This window comes from Hyla sarda, chromosome 11, assembly GCF_029499605.1.
Source record: "Hyla sarda isolate aHylSar1 chromosome 11, aHylSar1.hap1, whole genome shotgun sequence".
Classification (NCBI taxonomy): domain Eukaryota; kingdom Metazoa; phylum Chordata; class Amphibia; order Anura; family Hylidae; genus Hyla; species Hyla sarda.
Genome location: NC_079199.1, coordinates 39869769 through 39891813, shown reverse-complemented (window position 1 = coordinate 39891813; position 22045 = coordinate 39869769). Strand labels below are relative to the sequence as shown.

Here is a 22045-nt window from a genome sequence, read left to right as displayed (position 1 = left end):
ACACCTCTGTCCATGTCAGGAACTGTCCAGAGCAAGATAGATTTGCTCCTACTCTGGACACTTCCTGACATGGACAGAGGTGTCAGCAGAGAGCACTGTGGTCAGACAGAAAATAAATTCATAAAGAAAAAAACTTCCTCTGCAGTATACAGCAGCTAAGTACCCCTTTAATAGGAGTAGTAGATTTGCAGAAGCTGAAGATCCACATATCTGCAGTAGAATGCTTGTGGATTTTGCTGAAGATTGGAGGATTTTTTTATTGAATTAAATCCCAGCGACTCAATCTGTGAAATTTTACAGAAGTATAGATTTTATTAAATACATTTCTGTGCAGGAAAAATTCTGCAGCATATGCATGTGCTTAGTAAAAATCCTATTTTGTTGTCTTGTTGAGATCTACAGGTAAAGTCTGCTGCATTTCTGCCACGTATCAATGTCCCTTGGGGTATATTCACACTCAGCAGATTTGTTGCTTAAAACTGCATTCCATACATCTACATTCTTTAAGAACCATTCAGATGAATACAACAGCCGAAGAGAGTTCTGCTACCCCAAGGGTTATTTTAAAATTAAGTAATCTCCTATTGACAAGATGGGGGGGATAACTAGCTGATCAGTGCCAGTCAGACATGTTGGACCGCCATTGGTCACAAAAATAGGTCTCCTTTCTCATGAGTGAATGGTGCAGCAGCGTGGCAGAAAGTGAAACTGATTTGTAATTTACTTCTATATAAAAATCTTAATCCTTCCAGTACTTATCAGCTGCTGCATGCTCCACAGAAAGTTTTTTTTCTTTTTCAGTGCTCTCTGCTGACACCTCTGTCCATGTCTGTAACTGTCCAGAACAGGATAGATTTGCTATGGGGATTTGCTCCTGCTCTGAACAGTTCCTGACATGGTCAGAGGTGTCAGCAGAGAGCACTGTGGTCAGACAGAAAAGAACTACGCAACTTCCTCTTGAGCATACAGCAGCTAATAAGTATTTGAAGGATTAGGATTTTTAAATAGAAGTAGAAGGCTTATATCCCCCCTGTTGATCTCGCTCACCCCTTTGCCTTCATGTTTGTGAGTATTTTGCATTAAAGAAGATTTTTGCTGAAGAAGACCAGTGAGTGACGATTGATTTTTCGAACTCTCTACTTATTTAATTTACAAATAGGTTTTAACTTTGGCACCAGTTGATTAAAAAAAAAAAAATTGTCTTTCACCCGAGTACCCCTTTAACCGCCGCATTGTCAACTCTCTATGGGGCTTCCAAACAAGGCCCTTTGTCAAAAGCTACAATGCTAGTGTGAACAAAGCCTGACACACACATCTTTTATGAATGGGGGGGGCCACTTAGTATCACAGTTTTACATGGATACTTGAATGCCCTTAATATGTCTGAAGACACCCCATAACGTCTGTCCCCATTTATAACCTGGTACGATGCTCTGGTACGTTAACCTTCTGTTCTAGTGCATGTGTGGGCTCTCCTCCGCCTCGGCCACCATATTGGTTTCTGTCCCTATAACCTGTCTGATGATGACTGAACTGATAATCGTACTGGATATTTGCCTGTTCTGGATCCCGTCTAACGCCGCTAATAATAGAAAACTGTTCCTCCTCTTAGTGGTTGTTGTGCTTGATGTGGGTTTGCACGGTGTTGGGTTACTTGGCGTAGGCTACGTTATGTTGCATAAGATTGCCAGATGCTCAGATGACCATTACAAAGCAATTTTTTGGCCAAATATTTCAGCCTATTTATTTTACTTTTAACTCTTAGGCCCCTTTCACACTACAGTTCTGTTCCTGCATTCTGACACCCGTTATTCAGCAATAACCGGTCATGAAAAAATGGATGAAATAACTGAATACAACGGATGATAACAATTTTAACGGACATTCTGTCAAAATATCGGACATGTGTCATCCGTTATCGCCCATTATAGTCCGCTATTTTATTTCCATGTGATTCCTGGTTGTGATGCTGTACTGAGCATGCTCAGTACAAAAAAATGGATGATAACAAAAACGGACAATAACGGATGTTTTTTTGTGAACATCCGTTTCCCATAGACTTCGTTGTTAAATTTTTAACGGCCGTTTTTCCACCGTTATTTTTGACAGAACAAAAAATAGTGCATGCACCGTTTTTTATGACTTCAAAAATAACGGACATTAGCAAAAACGGACCTACCTGATGCAAACGGATGGCCAAAAAATCCCATTGACATGAATGTCTTTTGACGGGAGTCATATAGAACGGAGGTTTTTACAGGATGATTCCTGTTGTGTGAAAGGGGTCTTACATTTCCCTTTCACAGAATATAACCCGCATGTCAGAGTGGTTTTTGAAGGTATAATTGTATTGAGGCAGTTTTGAGTGATCTTTATAAAGGTTTTACCACTAGGTGGCGCAGCTGTATTTGTGAGCAATTGGACATCTATAATCAGACTACAGTGGTCCCTCAACATACGATGGTAATCCGTTCCAAACAGACCATCGTTTGTTGAAACCAAAGGGATCCGTGCAATGTAACGTCTAGGACAGTGGTCTATAACCTGCGGACCTCCAGATGTTGCAAAACTACAACACCCAGCATGCCCGGACAGCCGTTGGCTGTCCGGGCATGCTGGGTGTTGTAGTTTTGCAACATCTTGAGGTCTGCAGGTTGTAGACCACTGTTAGAGGACGTTGTACTCACCTGTCCCCGCCGCTCCGACCGTCACCGCTGCCAGGGATGTCGCCGTCCATCGCTGTTGCCGCGTCCCCTAGGTGTCCCCAACGCTCCAAAAAGGCCTCTGCTTCCCCGGCATCACGTCGCTATGCACGCCGCTCCTATTGGATGATGGGACGGCGTGCACAGCGACTTGATGACGACGATGCAGAGGATCCTGAAGAGGACGTGCCGGAGCCCCGAGGACAGGTAAGTGATCGTCAGCACGGGGCACCGTAAACGGCTATCCGGCGACAGCTGAAGCAGTCTGCGCTGCCGGATAGCCGTTTATGCGATGGCCCCGACATACAAAAGCATCGTATGTTGATGCTGCCTTCAACATGCAATGGCCTCTGAGAGGTCATCGCATGTTGAAATGATCGTATGTCGGGGCCATCGTAGGTCGGGGGGGGGGGTAACTATACTGGCAATTCCTATTGATTCTTGTAATCTCTTACTGTGAACACAATCACATGAACTTTCCAAGTGTCTGCTCCGAATAGTTCTTGTTTAGACTTTTTTTCTTTCCACACACAATTTTTGGTTTTCCACACAGAATGATGGCAGAATTTCCACACCTAAATTCCGATGTGGAAAATCCACAGCATGGGCAGCCAAACGAAATCCACATTGAAACCAATACAAAATTCAATGCACCTAAAATTCTGTGCAGAACGTCCTCATGTGACCGTACCCTTAGACTGGATGCATGCTTCCTTGAGAGTGGGCTCAGTACAACTCTGGTGACAGCAGCACGAAGACTCACGTTATGGGGTGAGGTTACTAAAGATGGGGTATCGGAATTTCAGATGGTCAACGCCTGCTTCACAGTGGCTAAAAGACCTCACCAAGCAACATATACATCATAGACAGTTTGCAAGGCCTCCTTAAAGGGTACCTCTCATCAAATAAACTTTTGATATATTTTAGATTAATGAATGTTGAATAACTTTCCAATAGCATGTTAATGAAAAATATGCTTCTTTCTAATGTATTTTTCCCAACCAGTCCTGTCAGCAAGCATTTCTGACTCATGCTGGAGTCCTAAACACTCAGAGCTGCCAGCCTGCTTTGTTCAAAGCCAAACAGGCTGTGAACAAAGCAGGCTGGCAGCTGTGAGTGTTCTCCTTTGTGAACAAAGCAGACTGGCAGCTCGTAGTGTTTAGGACTCCAGCATGAGTCTGAAATGCTTGCTGCCAGGACTGGTAGAGAGACCCCTAGTGGTCATTTCTTCAAAGTGGAAAATTAAATAGAAAGAAGCATATTTTTTTAAGTCTTATCTCACCCCAGGGCTGGATTCACAGATTACTGCTCTGTTATTTCCTCCATGGTGCTGCTGCTTCAGTGTGTGTGCTATATAGATAGATGGGGGTATCCTATTGCCCTATGTGTGTGCAGTGTATGAGAGAGACATCTTAGCAGCTAGACTTCACCCACTAGATCAGAGAAAACTGAACGTTTAGAGATGGAGCCTGCAAAAGAGAACTAATTGGTGACCAGTGTAGAAACTTCACCCATGAGGAACTTTTATTTTTATTTTTTTTCTCACAAGACGTAATATTGCTTGCATTGTGATGGTGAATCTTATGGCATTTTCATGTAAACTTATGGACAGTAAGAACTAAGCCCTATGCTCTGTTTCGCCTGCAGAAGATTTTATTGGGAACTTTACACACAGATATGGCTTCCCTCATGTCCTTGTGTCCATCTTCACTGACTGATCATTGTACCAAGTTTAAAGGGGTACTCCGCCCCTAGACATCTTATCCCCTATCCAAAGGATAGGGGATAAGAGGTCTGATCGCAGGGGTTCCACCGCTGGGGACCCCGTGGTCTCCCTGCTGCACTCGGCGTTCATATAGAACGTCGTGGGCGGCGCCGGAGGCTCGTGACGTCACAGCCATGCCCCCTCAATGCAAGTCTATGGGAGGGGGCGTGACGCCCCCTCCCATAGACTTTCATTGAGGGGGGCGTAGCCGTGACTTCACAAGTGGGGCGTGACCGTGACATCACGAGCCTCCGCCCTGCATCGCCAGTCATCCATAACGGAGCGAAGTTTGCTCCATGCAACAGATGTCTGAGGTGTCGCAGCTGAGATCGCAGGGGTCTACAGCGGCGGGACCCCAGCGATCAGACATCTTATCCCCTATCCTTTGGATAGGGGATAAGATGTCTAGGGGCAGAGTACCCCTTTAAGGGTTGTTACCTTTTTTTTATAGTTTTGGTCTTGAGGACATATTATTTTTTATTTTTTTGGCTGCTTTCACCATTCTTATTTTTGGGTTGGTATAGCTGTAATAGACATACACTATAGAACAGACAAGCTCCCTGTAGATCAGTTTTCTCCAAACTGGCCCTCCAGTGGTGTAGCTGTTGTACCAGTATGGGATCCATCACAGGACCCCTGTACAATTCTGTACTGACCATTAGTCACATAGTAATTCTTAAAAGGGTACTCTTTTTTTTATTTTTTTTATTTTTTTAATCCACTGGTGCCAGAAAGTTAAACAGATTTGTAAATTACTTCTATTAAAAAAATCTTAATCCTTCCAGTACTTATTAGCTACTGAATACTACAGAGGAAATTCTTTTCTTTTTGGGACACAGTGCTCTCTGCTGACATCTCTGTCCATTTTAGGAACTGTCCAGAGCAGCATATGTTTTCTATGGGGATTTTCTCCTACTCTGGACAGTTCATAAAATGGACAGAGATGTCAGCAGAGAGCACTGTGGTCATGATGTCAGCAGAGAGCTCTGTGTTCCAAAAAGAAAAGAATTTCCTCTGTAGTATTCAGCAGCTAATAAGTACTGGAAGGATTAAGATTTTTTAATAGAAGTAATTTACAAATCTGTTTAACTTTCTGGCACCTTTTGATTAAAAAAAAAATAGTTTTCCACCGGAGTACCCCTTTAAGCGTTTTATTTTCTTGCTGTAAAGAATGTGAAACCTATAGTGTTATCTGTTCATCTGAAGGTTTTGTGAAGGTTCCTTGCTGGCTCCAACCTCTCTTGGCATTGGCAGGTCTCCAGTGTTTTATAAAGGTGTTACTTAGTGTCTTCAGATCACTTGTTATTCTGTGCAAACTTCATGCAATAGCAACTGCTAAGGAAAACATTAAGTCAAAAAACGATAAGTCATAAGATGTCAGGCATCGTGCATAAGGGTTAATGGAGGTCACTGTGGTATGAATTCTGAATGCATGCTACAGAAATCAATTAATGCTATACAGTATATGATTGTAATGCACATGTTTTTGAATACTCCTTTCTTAAAAGGGGAACTGGTCATTGATTTCATGCTGCTTGAACCACAAGTTATCAGGGTGGTCCCTGGCATCTTCTCTCCACCCCACTGGCCTTGATTGACAGCTCTCTCTCTGTTTGGTTATAGGGAGATCTATCCGTTAAGGCCAACTGGGCAGGCACTAACCCTAAGGACCGCCCTTGTGGTTCAGGCAGCATGATTGTGATGACATTCCCTTTTTAACAATGATGGGTGGTCAAGTTGTCAAGGTAGCCGTCGACGCTTAGCAAGTATGTGCAGGTCCTGTTTAGGTTAGGAAGCAAAAATGCACCCTTGATTCTCGGGAACATGGACTTAATGTCTTGGCAACCTGACTGTCTAGCATGCACTTGAGTTTCGCTATGTCAGATTAGTTGAGCCTACTATTTTCTTACTACTTTAAAGGGGTACTCCAGTGGAAAACCTTTTTTTATTTTTATTATTATTATTATTATTATTTTTATCAACTGGTGCCTGAAAGGTAAACAGATTTGTAAATTACTTCTATTACAAAATCTTAATCCTTCCAGTACTTATTAGCTGCTGAATACTACAGAGGAAATTCTTCTCTTTTTGAAACACAGAGCTCTCTGCTGACATCACGAGCACAGTGCTCTCTGCTGACACCTCTGTCCATTTTAAGAACTGTCCAGAGTAGGAGAAAATCCCCATAGCAAACATATATGCTGCTCTGGACAGTTCCTAAAATGGACAGAGGTGTCAGCAGAGAGCACTGTGCTTGTGATGTCAGCAGACAGCTCTGTGTTCCAAAAATAAAAGAATTTCCTCTGTAGTATTAAGCAGCTAATAAGTACTGGAAGGATTAAGATTTTTTAAATAGAAGTAATTTACAAATCTGTTTCACTTTTCTGGCACCAGTTGATATAAAAATGTAAAAAAAAAATAAAAAATAATAGTTTTCCATCGGAGTACCCCTTTAAGATGACTAGAGATGAGCGAACTTACAGTAAATTCGATTCGTCACGAACTACTCGGCTCGGCGGTTGCTGACTTTTCCTGCATAAATTAGTTCAGCTTTCCGGTGCTTCGGTGGGCTGGAAAAGGTGGAAACAGTCCTAGGAAAGAGTCTCCTAGGACTGTATCCACCTTTTCCAGCCCACGGGAGCACCTGAAAGCTGAACTAATTTATGCAGGAAAAGTCATCAACTGCCGAGCCGAGAAGTTCGTGACGAATCGAATTTACTGTAAGTTCGCTCATCTCTAAAGATGACCATACGTTTCAGATATCTTTCAGCTTACTCGGCTAGTCCCGGAGAAAGAGTGAAGAAAGCTGCTGCCAGACACCTGGCACTATCTCTCAGAGAATAAAAAGGATTGGGTATGTTGAAACCCAGCACTCCTACTGACTTCTCAATGGCAGATGTTTGGGGAGAGAAGGGTAAGACCACTTAATAAGCTGACCCTACCAATATTGCTGGTGTTGGCCAACTTCAATATGTGTTTTACCCAGCTTTCCTTTACCCCTACATCCTCCATATGGATTAAAGTGGATCACCAACCAACCCCGACTTCGTGCCTGTTTTGTAGGTGGCACCATCCTTGAGACCGATGGCACATGCCCCTTCCCTGCCCCACTATTCATGAGATGACACAGACATGTAAGAAGTCATCTATTTTTGGGTGTTAGACTATTGTTTCTCTCGCCTTCTCATGTGTTGCCATGACTACCACCTTAATAGTAATTAGTGCAATATGTGAGGAAATAAAATGTTAGGCCCGAAATAAAAAGTGACGGGGACACTTTAAAAGGGATAATTTCTAAAGCAGCATTAGGGTACGTTCACACGCGCAGATTTTTTAGCGGGTTTTCCGCTGCGTATTTGAAAGTGGGCGGGCTCTTCTCGGCTGTCGGCAGCAGATTTTCCACGGCGGAATGTACACTGCGGAAAATCCGCCGGAAGCCCCATTGAAGTCAGTGGGGACTGTGGCGGGTTTTCCGCAGCGTAAATTCCGCTGCGGAAAATCTGCTGCGGACTGCCGAGAAGAGCCCGCCCACTTTCAAATACGCAGCGGAAAATCCGCACGTGTGAACGTACCCTTATATAGAGCATTGATGTTCTTCATGGAGTAGACCAATCTTTCCCAATCAGGGTGCCTCCAGCTGTTGCCAAACTACAACGCCCAGTATGCCCGGACAGCCAAAGGCTGTCCGGGCATACTGGGCGTTGTAGTTTGGCAACAGCTGGAGGCACACTGGGTGGAAAACACTGGAGTAGAGTGATCCTGTACATCTGGTTGGGGCTGGCCTTCTAATTGGAAAAGTGGTGGAAAAAGTAAAGTGAGTCATAGAGAAGCCCTATCCGCTTTTTCCGACACTTAAGTTACCGGATGGAGTAGGTCTGTACGTTTTTGGCCGCAATGTTTTTTTCTAAATGGAATATGAGATCTCATCGCTTTTTCGGACTCATAATCATCTTAAAGGATGGTAAAAAAAAAAAAAAAAAAAAGATTAAATATAGGCTCCTTTCCCTTTATAGCTGTCCATGTGGGGGGAATAAACAGATCACAGCTATATATATCCTCTTGTCTAGTCGGGTAAGTGCCTTGATGCCACTTTTCATATTGTGCTTATTTTGGGAATTTCACAGCGAGGGAGAGTTGACCTTCATAGCCAGAGAGGAATTCTAATTTTACGTTCAAGTCATAGCCTAAACATCCTTACTTCCTCCCTCACATCTTGAACCTTTTTTTTTATTTTTTTGTCTGTGATGTTTTTTTTTTTAGGTGTTATGGAGGAGGTCTTGTACTCTATTGTCTTTAGTTGTAAACAGAAAAAGTGTAGTAGAGTGGCGCTTGCTCTTTGGTCTCGCTCGTCGTCCATTCCCACTGGGCTCCTTGCTGCAGCAGGAAATAGATGGGTCACTTCCTGTTCCATTTTTACCTCAGATATTCAGTGATACGGGGTATATCCCATTAAGGTTTATATGAAGCCAGAACTCGTCTAAAAGTGAAAATGAAAATAGTTTGTCCTAATAGGACATCCCCCCCTTTACCAGGGGGTTCTGGATTTGGGATTTTTACCGACTGTCCTCCCCTTGAACGTGTCCTACACAATGATGTCCACTGTCTTCACAGGCCTGTAGTATCGATAGTGCAATCAATGAAGGTTGGGGGTCCAGCTCGACAAAAAGAGATAAAACTTTACTTTTTTACTTCACATGGGTAAAAAATATGGACAACAAGAAAAGACAAAAACCTATAGGTACATTAAAAACAAATGCCGACGCGTTTTGAACTTGCTACGAGTTCTTAATCATGTAGTATCAATATCACATCACTACTTTGGTCCCCGTGAAGGGGTAGTTATTGTATTGGGCGGAATATCCACTTTACGTGTGTTTTCATATGAATTTCGCCCCCAAAACTGCATCTCCTGAATAGGAATGGGGTTTCCTTTCCATGCAATTGAAATTTTCCGCATGGATTTTTGCCACTCCTGCAGAAAAAAAAAATCTCCCATTGAAAATAGTGGCATGTCAAATATTTGTGTTAGAAACAGACAGAATTGAGGAGACTTTTTTTGCAGGTGCCATCGTCGTTAAAGGGGTACTCCACTGGAAAACTTATTTTTTTTTAAATCAACTGGTTTCTGAAAGTTAAACAGATTTGTAAATTACTTCTATTAAAACATCTTAATCCTTCCAGTACTTATCAGCTGCTTTTATGATCCACAGGAAGTTCTTTTCTTTTTGAATGTCCTTTGTGTCTGACCACAGTGCTCTCTGCTGACACCTCTGTCCATTTTAGGAACTGTCCAGAGTAGGAGCAAATCCCCATAGAAAATCTATCCTGCTCTGGACAATTCCTGACATGGACAGGTGCCAGCAGAGAGGACTGTGGTCAGGCAGAAAAGAAATTCAAAAAGAAAATAACTTCCTGTGGATCATAACAGCAGCTGATAAGTACTGGAAGGATTAAGATTTTTTTTTTAATGGAAGTAATTTACAAATCTGTTTAACTTTCTGGCACCAGTTGATGATGATAAAAAAAAAAAAAATGTTTTTCAGTGGAGTACCCCTTTAAGACCGATGGCACACGCATCTGCCCCGCTATTCACAAGACTGCACAGACATGTAATAGGTAATCTATTTTAGTCAGACTATTGTTTCCCTTGTTGGCTCATGTGTTGCCATCACTACCACCTTAATAGTGATTAGTGCAATATGTGAAGAAACAAAATGTTAATCCACCTTTTGATATCAGTGTATGATTTCAACCGAAACTATAGTTTATCGGATAAAATTTAAGAACGAGCGATTGCTTAGGAATTTCATTCGGAAATTCTGGTTCGGCAGAGTCCCATTGCTGCACAGTGCACGCTATGGAATTTCAGCGGCTGATATTCCTCCGCTGAAATTCCACCACAAAAAGAATAAACGCTCATATTCTTTAGACGGAATGCGATCCACAGACATTGCCGTCTATGGGGATAGCAGCATCCACACTGTTCTAGAGCCAACTGATTCAGTCAACGCTGGGCGCACTCGAAATTTCCACAGTATGAACCTAGTCTTTTTCTTTAAAAAAAAAAAAAAAAAAAAAGTCGGCCATGTTGAAAATTTTCAGCCAATGGATGAAAGACTTTTTATGAATGCTCATCTGTTGATGAACGATCTTTCGGGAAGGAATCTTCCTTAAAACATTCCTAGAAAAATCATTGGTCCTTCGCCAGGTGCCCTTTGATCAAGTATTTGCGGTATGAACAACTTTACCGCCAGTATGGATCAAAATGTGTGTGTCTGCATCTGTGATAAGAGCGTTCCTTAGATGATTGATTGTCTGTCTGTGTATGGCCACTATCCCCATTGATGGATAAAGGAGCCAATCTTTGTGGATTTGCTGAACACCCAGAGCAAAAATTCGAGGCTGTGGGCCTGCTGCAAAAATACATCTGACTTCTTAATTAATTTTTTATTAATCCATTTTGTGAACAAGGATTAGGACATTTCCATGTGAGAAGCAGAAGCTGTTTAGTAGGAAGCAACCAATGTGTGCCCATATTTTCCACAAGGGTGCAGTGAGAAGAGCGCTCTGTGGTGCATGTTCAAATTTTAGGGTCTATTCACACGGCAGAATTTCTGCTTGTGGAATTCTGCCTCAAATTAACGCCCATAGACTTCTATGGGATTCCGCTCTCCCATTCACACTTCTGAATTTCTGCTTGCGGAATTCCGCTAGCGGAATTCCGCAAGCAGAAATTCAGAAGTGTGAATGGGAGTGCGGGAGTCCATAGAAGTCTATGGACTTTAAAGGGGTATTCTAGTAAAAAAAATAATAATAATTTTAATAACTGGCTCCAGAAAAGTTTTAAACAGATATGTAGATTAATTCTATAATAATTTTTTTTTTTAATCCTACCAGTACTTATCAGCTGCTGACGTGGAGTGGTTTTATTGTCTAACCACAGTGCTATCTGCTGACAACAATGTCTGTCTCAGGAACTGTCCAGAGCAGGAGAGGTTTGCTATGGGGATTTGCTCCTACTTTGGACAGTTTGAGACAGACAGAGGTGTCAGCAGAGAGCACTGTGGTCAGACAGAAAATAACTCAACTTCAGCAGCTGATAAGTACTGAAAGGATTAAGATTTTTTTTTTAATAGAAGTCATTTACAAATCTGTTTAACTTTCTGGAGCCAGTTGATATGAAAAAAAAATGTTTTTCACTCGAATTCCCCTTTTAATTTGAGGTGGAAAATCTCCTGTGTGAATAGACTACGTTTGGTCTAGAAAACCCAATGGGCTTTTTTTTTTTTTTTTTTAAAGTGTACCTGTCAGATCCAACAGATCACACAGTATCTAATCCTGACCATGTACATCTAATTTTTATGTGTCTAGCACCTTTATTTGTTTTTTTTATTATACTTAATTTAGCTCACTAGTCTGAATTCCTCTCAAAGGGAGGGGGCGTGGCCTCACTGTGCAGGTCTCCGCCCCCTCCCTCAGTATGCTGTCTGCTCACATCTCCCCTAGCATTAGCAAAACTACAACTCCCAGCTTGTCCTCGTTGACAGTAGTGGGACACAAGCTGACAGTGGGAGGATTTTTCCTCCACCTCTGAGCCCTGCGCTCACAGCTGTCAATCAAGGAAGTGTGTCCATGACATAGGTGATGACGCATGGACACAGCAGGACTAGTATGTGTCCAAGCAGGCAGGGGGGCAGTTGTTTGACTGGATTTTTCAGTATGAAATACTTAAAATTTTCCAATGAAAGCAATTGCAAATCCTATTGGTTATACATGCTTTACAACATATCAAGTTTTTGTATCTGACAGTGCCCGTTTAAGTTTTAGTTCTGTGTCTTTATATTGGGTTTTATATTTTTGGGCTTCTGAAGCAAGTTAGGCCTATTTTTGTAGGGTGAGACCACTTCCCTAGGAAGGAAAATCTATATTTGACCAAAGCGGCTTTTCTAAGAATGATAGGACAGCCTGTGAAATGCTTTCTACCATGGCTTCACACTTCTCCACTAAAGTCATCAGCTGCCTTTCAAGGAGGGGTAAGCCTGAGGCGTCCAGTCCTAATTATACTCCATTACTCAGCAGGACTTCATTCAGCTTCTTATTTTTAGGAAGCTGCAACAATATTCAGAGGGAAATCTCCTCCTATAGCGTTGTCTTTTCCAGTATCACTTACTAGATCTTTGGATATTTATTGAATATTTGCTCCAGTCAATGAAGAAGTAATTTTTTAATGGTTTCACATTATGTATTCTTTAATCTTGTCCCCTGGCTTTGCGTGCCGATTGACCCATTCATTGGATATTATCAGTTTGTGGCTATCCACCTTAGTTTCGGAATTCTGCTAGAAGTAACATATTCTAATTAAAGGAAAACATCACCAAGTTCACTCACTTACTTTGTTTTATTGTCGCCGAGTTGTAATCCCCTAAAGTTCCGCTGTTTGCCCTTCACTTGCGCTCTGAAGGCGGGTCCCCTGCTGGCAGCCTTTCTTTGGGTCCCGGAGGGGCCTTAGCCCCCACCCCCCCTTGTTCGCATATTCATTGTCCCCCTGAGCGCAGCGCGTCGGGACAGCTCTCTGTGCAGTTTAACTATGCATGCGCCGGTCCCTTGCTACTCCTGGAAGTACCACTTTTTGAAGTCTCGCTACTCCTGACTCCCACACCCCCTTCCATAGATTTGCATCGAGGGGACGTGGCAGTGACGCCATGACCGCCCACTCCAAGCGTTGGGAACAAAATGTTCCGAACACTGGGGCAACGGAGTACCCCTTTTAAAGGGGTAGTCCGGTGCTGAAAAACATATCCCCTATCCTAAGAATAGGGGATAAGTTTCAGATCGCGGGGGGTCCAACCGCTGGGGCCCCCCACATTATCACATTCTGGCCAGATAGCGGGTGTCGACCGCTGCATGAATCGGCGGCTGACACGCCCCCTCAATACTGCACTACAGAAGAGCCGGAGATTGCTGAAGGCAGCGCTCCGGCTCTGCCATAGAGTTGTATTGAGGGGGAGTGTCAGCTGCCGCTTCGTGCGGTGGTCAACACGCCCTCTTCCCGCAGATTGCCGGGGCCCCGTACAGGAGATCGCGGGGGCCTCAGCGGTCGGACCCCCCGCGATCTGAAACTTATCCCCTATTCTTAGGATAGGGGATACGTTTTTCAGCACCGGATATCTCCTTTTAAGGTATAAAATGACCATAATGGAGGAACCAGTAGCTAATTCCTAACACATTGAAAATTAGTGGTATAACAGGATATTTGCAGGATATAGAGAGAACCGGGTAAGTATATGGTCAAAAATTCTCCCAACATTCCACCATTGATGGTGCACGCTGTGGCGGTGGATATGTGTAACACGTCTTGCACATGGTTTATTTATGTGCATGAGGCCTTAACAACGGTATTTTTATTATGAACTTTTTTTTATTTTTATTTTTTTGGAGCTTTTTAAGGTTAGGAGAATGGTTCTTTAAAACTGCAGGAACATATGCCGGTTTTAACATGAGCAGAGAAAGAATGAAAAGTATTTACCTAGAGGGCATTGGGAGATTATGGTGTTCAGCACATAGTCTGATTGGATCAGGGTAATCAAGTGAAGAGCAAAAGGATTTCACCATGGCTGAGTTGGCGCTCATTGTGCTCCACAAGGGCTTGCTTTATTTAGCTCTGGTCTGCTTGTATAAGGCAGTGAGAGCCTGGCAGAGCCTGGGCAGAGGGGATGAGGGCACAGTCATTGTGGACCAGTCACAGGGATGGATCTTCCTAGCACATTAGTCAGCAGTGCTTGGACGGGATGTCAAGCCGTGACATCTGCTGGTCTTATACGGACTGTAACCATGTAGTAGCTGGTGCTCTAGGCTAGGCGCACACTTGTTTTGGGGGGGCTTAGATGGCAACCGAATTCACGTTTGTCCTCCACTATATATAGGCCAGCGTTTCCCAAGCAGGGTGCCTCCAGCTGTTGCTAAACTACATCTCTCAGCATGCCCGGACAGCCAACGGCTGTCCGGGCATGCTGGGAGATGTAGTTTAGCAACAGCTGGAGGCACCCTGGTTGGGAAACACTGACATAGGCATTTTGACCTCATGACTTGCATGGTTTTGCTAGTGGCCTTTCATCCTATCCTGGAATTACCACCTTCATCTGTGTTCAGTGATCCCAAACCTGTGGCTCTCCAGCTGTTGCATAACTTTAAAGGGGTATTCCAGGAACAACTTTTTTTTTTTTTTTTTTAATCAACTCCAGAAAGATAAACAGATTTGTAAATTACGTCTCTAAGTTATCTTTCCAGTAGTTATCAGCTTCTGAAGTTAAGTTGTTCTTTTCTGTCTGACAACAGTGCTCTCTGCTGACACCTCTGTCTCAGGAACTGTCCGAAGCATTAGAGGTTTGCTATGGGGATTTTTCTCCTACTCTGGACAGTTCCTGAGACAGGCAGAGGTGTCAGCAGAGATCACTGTGGTCAGACAGAAAAGAAAAACTCGACTTCAGCTGCTGTTAACTACAGGAAGGATTAAGATTTTTTTTTTTATAGAAAAGAAATCTTAAAAAGAAAAGAATTTCCTCTGCGGCATACAGCTGCTAATAAGTACTGGAAGGATTAAGAATTTTTTATAGAAATAATTTACGAATCTGTTTAACTTTCTGGCACCAGTTGATTAAAAAATAAATAAATAAATTTAAAAAAAAAGCTTTCCACCGGAGTACCCCTTTAAGACCCTCCTGGATTGAATGATGTTTTCCAATAATGTGCTGGTTTGAGCAGTGTTTTTTTTTTTTTAATTTTTTTTATTTAAACTTTCTTGGCCATTTATACTCGAAAGGAATGTCTTTATATTTAATATGCATAGATTGTGTTCATTCTGCTATGTCACCCTATTTGCAATAATAGTTTTGGCCTCTCTCCCAACTTATGATTTGGAAACCTCCATTGTTGAGTGGTGGGGATCTGCCCAAAAAGACTTGTCTTCCAGCCTCCATGTCGAGCTGTGGGGTTCATGGAGTGCATAAAGACTTTGGGGGAGATTTATCAAAACCTGTCTAGAGGAAAAGTTGCTGAGTTGCCCATAGCAACCAATCAGATCGCTTCTTTCATCTTGCAAAGGCCTTGTCAAAAATGAAAGGAGCGATCTGATTGGTTGCTATGGGCAACTCAGCAACGTTTCCTCTGGGCAGGTTTTGATAAATCTCCCCCTCTGTCCTTTTATAAGAAGGCTTAGCTTATTGTCCTGTGTGTTTTCATAGCTCGGCCTACACTGTTACTAGGATGTAAAAGTGAAAAGTACTTTGTCTTGTCTTTCAAAACGACTCCACTTTTTTTTTAATTCTGATAAATTTATGGTTTCATAAAAATATACGGATAAAGAAAAAAAAAAAGAATTTTAGCATTTCATAATTCAGTTAACATTTATTGTAATTTATCATGTCTCGATATCTTTGAATGGGTATTCCAGGAAAAAAACTTTATTTTTTATTTTTTTTTATATCAACTGGTTCCAGAAAGTTTAAACAGATTTGTACGCTAAATTACTTCTGTAAAAAAAAAAAAATAAAAAAAATCTTAATCCTTCAAGTAGTTATCAGTTGCTGAAGTTGAGTTGGTCTTTTCTTTCTGACAACAATGCTCTTTGCTGACACCTCTGTCCAATTCAGGAACTGTCTGAAACATTAGAGGTTTGCTATGGGGAGTTCCTGAGACAAGCAGAGGTAGAGGCAGAGAGCACAGAAAAGAACTCCACTTCAGCAGTTAATAACTACTGGAAGGATTATTAATTAATAATTAATCTGTTTAACTTTCTGGAGCCAGCTGATAGTGATATATATATATATAATTTTTTTTTTTTTTTTTTTTTTTTATAATTATATGTATGTATGTGTGTGTGTTTTTTCCAGGAATACCACTTAAAATTCTTAGAACATTTAGCTACAGTAATATCTTGTCTATTCTTGCAGAAAGAAGACCTGCACAACCTTAAGCAAGCACAATGGAGTTCTACGAGCATTTTATTATCCTGGTCCCACTGGTGGTCATTTTGGTCAGCGTCCTCTTCTTCTGCCTCTTCATGAAAGAGACTTCTTACGATGAGGTTCTCGCGAAACAGAAGAAGGACCTGAAACTCCCTCCTGCAAAGATAGAGAAAAAGAAAGTGGACAAAAAAAAGAACAAGAAAAAAGAAACTCAAAATGGAAACCTTCACGAGTCGGATTCAGAAACGGCCGTACGGGACTTCGATCTGGGGGATGCTTTGTCCAGTGAAGAGGAACACGTTGTCCCAGCTCCTGTCATTGCTGTGGAGAACACCACGAATGTAAGGGAGCGGAAGAAGAAGGACAAGAAGCAGTCAAAACCGGTGGTGGACGAGCCCGTTCACAAAGAAGTCAATGGGACAAAGGTCCCGGTGAAGAAACCCGAGCCGATCCCTGTAACAAAGCAGCCGACACCACCGTCTGATACTACTGGATCCAAGAAAAAGCAAGGACAGAAAAAGCAGAAGAATGGGCGAGGTATTTCTCCTTTCATCCCTAGACTTGTGTCTAGGGCAGTTTTTCCCAACCAGGGAGCCTCCAGTTGCTGCAAAACTACAACTCCCAGCATACCCAGTCAAAGCTGTAAGGGCATGATGGGAGTTAACCAGGAAAAACTAAAAAAAAATGTATATCAACTTATTATTATTATTATTATTATTATTATTATTATTTCTATAAAAAAAAAATCTTAATCCTTCCAGTAGTTATCAGCTGCTGAAGTTGAGTTGTTATTTTTTTTGTCTGACCACAGTGATCTCTGCTGACACCTCTGCTTGTCTCAGGAACTGTCCAGAGTAGGAGAAAATCCCCATAGCAAACCTCTAATGCTTCATACAGCTCCTGAGACAGACAGAGGTGTCAGCAGAGAGCACTGTTGTCAGACAGAAAACAACAACTTAACTTCATTTCTCCTTTCATCCCTAGACTTGTGTCTAGGGCAGTGTTTCCCAACCAGCGTGCCTCCAGCTGTTGCAAAACTACAACTCCCAGTATGCCCGGACAGCCAAAGGCTGTCCGGTCATGCTGGGAGTTGTAGTTTTGCAACAGCAGGAGGCACCCTGATTGGGAAACGCTGGTCTAGGGCCACCATCTCCATTGGGTCAGTGCCGGTTATGAATGTGTTTAATAGACACTACTGTCCTTGCATGATTTATAGTGTAAATGGTGTCTATTAAACACATTAGAGATGAGTGAATTTACAGTAAATTCGATTCGTCACGGACTTCTCGGCTCGGCAGTTGGACTTATCCTGCATAAATTAGTTCAGCTTTCAGGTGCTCCGGTGGGCTGGAAAAGGTGGATACAGTCCTAGGAAAGAGTCTCCTAGGACTGTATCCACCTTTTCCAGCCCACGGGAGCACCTGAAAGCTGAACTAATTTATGCAGGAAAAGTCAGCAACTGCCGAGCCGAGAAGTTCGTGACGAATCGAATTTACTGTAAATTCGCTCATCTCTAAAACACATATATATGAAAGACATAACACTGGTATAATTCCTTCTGTATTTTAGTCATAAATGATAAATTTAATATAGTTTAAAACCATTGCATTGTGTATGGACCCTGTATGGCGGTACACTACGTATCCCTCTGTTGGGCACAGGCGTCTATCCTGGAAGCAGCACTTGTAGACATTGATACGTACAATGCAATTTTTCTTATAGTTATAGTTTTAAAATAAGGCCATGTGCTTGTGCGCAAGTAGTTAGTAATGCCGGCCCTACACTTATGTTACAGCATGTCAAGAGGGGAATAAGTAGCTATCATGGCCCGTTTATAAGCAGCTTATCTCCTATCGGAAACAAGGGATTGGATATGTAGATTTTCTTTTTTACTCCCCTCCTGTCAGATGATGCCCATATGTCTTAGACTGCTGACCCTACCGAGGTTGACAAGTTGGGCTTTTTATGCAGCCTTCCTCCAAAATTCATCATTTACTTCTCAAAAACTGCTCGAATGTCTTGAGACGATCAGCCCAGTAAAGTATCAGACTACAGCTGCCCATAAAAAACTGTGGAGAGAGTAGGGGGTAATGGCTGGGAGAAGAGACAGAGGCAGGGCGGCAGCTTGTATTAAGTCTTCTACCTCAACTTAATTCACAGCTTAGAATTCTCAATACTGCTCTATAATGTCCTACATGCTGCTCCTGAGGGTACACTATAAAAAAAAATAAAAAATAAAAATAAAAAAAATTGTGGAGCCGTTTCTCCCCTGCGTGTTTTCAGATTATGGGAGACTTCATCGTAGCTAGTCTTCACCTTACTTGTTCAGGGACAACTAAAACTTTAGAGGGGAAACCTGCTTAAAAATTCCAAATATATGTTTTAAAGTGACCAGAAATTTGTCAGCTTATCTTGAAAAGTTTCTTAAAGAGCAATTAACTTTGTCACTAGACAAACTTGTGCCTCCATGCTCCTAAGATGTAATTCTGGATCTTGATAGAACTTAAAGGGGTACTCCGATGAAAAGCATTTCTTTCCCGTATCAGGAACTGTCCAGAGCAAAGGAAAATCCCCATTGCAAACCTATGCTTCTATGGACAGTTCCTGACAAGGACAGAGGGGTCAGCAGAGAGCACTGTGGACAAGACAAAAAAGAAATTAAAAAAGAAAAGAATTTCCTCTGTAGCATACAGCTGTTAAAAAGTACTGGAAGGGTAAAGATTTTTTTATAGAAGTCATTTACAAATCTGTTTTAAATTTCTGGCACCAATTGATTAAAAAATGTTTTTCCCACCGGACTACCCCTTTAAAGGGAAACTAACATGTGGTTTACCTGCACTAAACCGAAGAGACAGGGTTATATTGTGGGTGAGCCGGATTAAAATGATGTGTAATGTGCCCAGATCTCTGTTCAGGGGGTAAACCCAGTATTAGCCTGCGTTGCTAATATTTAAATGGCTGACTTTGTGCAATGGACCCTGCATACCCAGCATCTGTCCTCTGTGCGCCAAAATGTCCACCCACCTCGTACTCAGAGGGGTGAAGGGTCAATGAATATTTTTGAGGTGGGCGGGCATATTGGGGCAGGGAGGATGAAGGTAGGGATGCTGGGTAGGCCACATCTTACCTTCATTGCATAAAGCCGGCCATTTACGTATTCGCAATGGCGTCTAATACAGCATGTATCCGACAGTCTCACAGTTCTGCCTGTCACTCTTCTTCTGTAAGCTTTTAAGGCCATCGTCATTTATGGTAACAGACGCGTCTTGTCATTAAGTCTTTTCCTTAGCGCTAAGCTGATGAAAGGAAATGGTGGTGTGTCTTGTGGCATTATGGAGGATAAGAAGGGGCATCACAGATAAACACAGAAGGAAGAGTTTACTATCGCACACTAAGAGGGCATGAACCGGCACGTGGCACTTCTGGTTTAGTAACATATCATCCCTTCCCAGGAACCTGTAATGTTCATTTTAATCAGAAAATATTTTTAAGGCTGATGTTGCATGTGACCTAGGAGGCAACCTTTTATCTCCCCTTCATTGGATGTAAAATTGATCGAAATCTTTTTGAATAAAATGTCTTTTTAACAGACCCTATATGCAGGTTATCTAAGTTCATATATCTCTATTTACTTATTCTTTGCAAAACTTTCCATCTCACACTTGCAAACACAGAGTAATAAGATATGTTTTATTTGTCTTGCGCAGATGACTCCCCTATCACACCAGAGCCTAAATCTGAACAAGTGGTGCCTCCTTCTAAGAAGCAAGAATCCGTCATTCCTCTGGCTGAGGTGAAGCCACAGGAATCTGTGTCCGCAAAGAAGGCCGCGCCGAAAAAGAAGCAGAAAGCAGAAAGTGGTATGTTCTTGAAAACAAGTAGTCTGGCATAGAATCTGGAAAGTTTAGGAGCAAAGGGACATTTTCTGTGGTACCCAAAATAGTGTTCTTGATGCTTGTTAGCTTTCTATATGGCAAACCATAGCTGTAAGGCTCTATTCACATGGCGTATTTGATGTAGGGAGCCCAGTGGATACAGTCAGCATGAAGTTCGGAAGCTTTCCTGGGATACAGTATTAGGTCAGTTTTCATCTAGTGTAATTGATTATTTTTTTTCCTATTACATCTGCAATTCCCTTTCTGACAGTGGGTCCAATGACCGCCATCAGTTGGGGTCGTCAGATCTGTGCTGGGACTTATGACTTTATAGCTGACTTGACTGGTGTAAATAAGCCCATGGCTAGATAGGGCTACTAAGCCTCCTTTTTATTGTTCCACCACAACCTGCTTGTATCCACTTTCCCTGTCTGATTTACAGCCAATAGATAAAGAGGACATGGATTGGATTTACCTGGACTTTTTACATGCTGAGAAACACCCACTGGGGCCCTTGAGCCTCATTTTCGTATTTACCAATTGGCTCAGATCTCTGCACTCTAGAGGACTAATGAAATAAAGTTAGGGGTAGTTATAATTCCCAGCATATATTGCCATGTGCTTATTTACACCCAGGCCATCTCTAATACGCAGAGCAAAAATGTGTCCGCATTACACTTGTGAAACCAGCCTTGACCTCTATGCCAAGAAAGCTACTGACATACATGCTAAACATGTCCATGGGGATACTTTAGCTTGAGGGGTGCCAAAAGTGTGTACTCTTCATTCAATCTAGCCTTTACAGGACAGTATACAGCAATAAAAATAAAAAATAAAACGCTATGGTTTGGCATATAACTGTAATAAAAAAAAGGTAGATGTTGAACGGGACCTCATGGTTGAGACACCTAATTTAACCCTGTAGGATCCTATGGTTGGCAGATGCCACTGTATGGCATCCATTTAAAGAGTACCTGCCACCATCTCCATTACTTTAGATTATGCATTTGGTATGTTGCCCTCTTCATTACCTAACCCCCCTCCCCCTCCCACACAGTTTTTTTTTTAAATATTTTGGCCCAGTATTTCCTTCATAATGCTCTTTCAAAACTTGCTCACTGCCTGTCATCTTTCTCTGGCTGGAGGGGGTGTTACCTGGCAGGCGTGACGTCAGCTGAAGCCTGCTGAGTAACACTTCCGTCCTTCCCTGGTGCCATGTTATGATAGGGTAAACCCTCCTCCTCTCAGTGCACACACAGGATCCTGTAGGCCCCCCAAGTCTCAGGTACACTCTCCATTATATTAGGGGAGAAAACTTTACACCTCAACTTGAAGTAAGGGGCTGCCTGCCACTGCGGCTCGACTCACACTGTGCTCCAATATCCTGTGAGCGGAGATAACATGGGTTCCAACAGTGATGATGTCTCCGCTCCTCAGGGGTCTCCTGTGGCTTGTGTGCCCTCACGGGCGGCCACCTGGACGATGAGCTGGAGTGATAGGCAGGTGACTGACGGGCTGAGCAGAACCCATTCTACGCATGTCCACCCCCTGCCCATACTCACCGGCGGCGGTCGAACCTTACAGATACCCGTGTGTTTGGCAATCATTCGGATCTTGTAGGCATAGTGGTCCCTGAACTCTTCTCCTCCGGTGGGGAATGAGCAGCGAGCAGTAAGCCCAGCAGTGCGCACAGCGTTCGCTCCCACCTGTCTGACAGGCAGGAAGCAGCGATGTGCTAGT

At 42.6% G+C, this 22045-nt stretch overlaps 1 protein-coding gene across 7 annotated transcripts in view; it reads left to right on the top strand.

Annotated features, from left to right (window-relative positions):
- The window catches only part of KTN1 (kinectin 1), a 139204-nt gene that overhangs the window by 19110 nt on the left and 98049 nt on the right, over window positions 1-22045 (top strand). For all 7 annotated transcript variants that reach the window (XM_056547059.1, XM_056547054.1, XM_056547055.1 and 4 more), the window contains exons 2-3: window positions 16416-16967; window positions 20138-20290. In XM_056547059.1, coding sequence (XP_056403034.1) covers window positions 16448-16967; window positions 20138-20290 — 673 coding nt within the window. In that variant the 5' untranslated portion in view covers window positions 16416-16447. The remainder of the gene's footprint in view (window positions 1-16415; window positions 16968-20137; window positions 20291-22045) is intronic.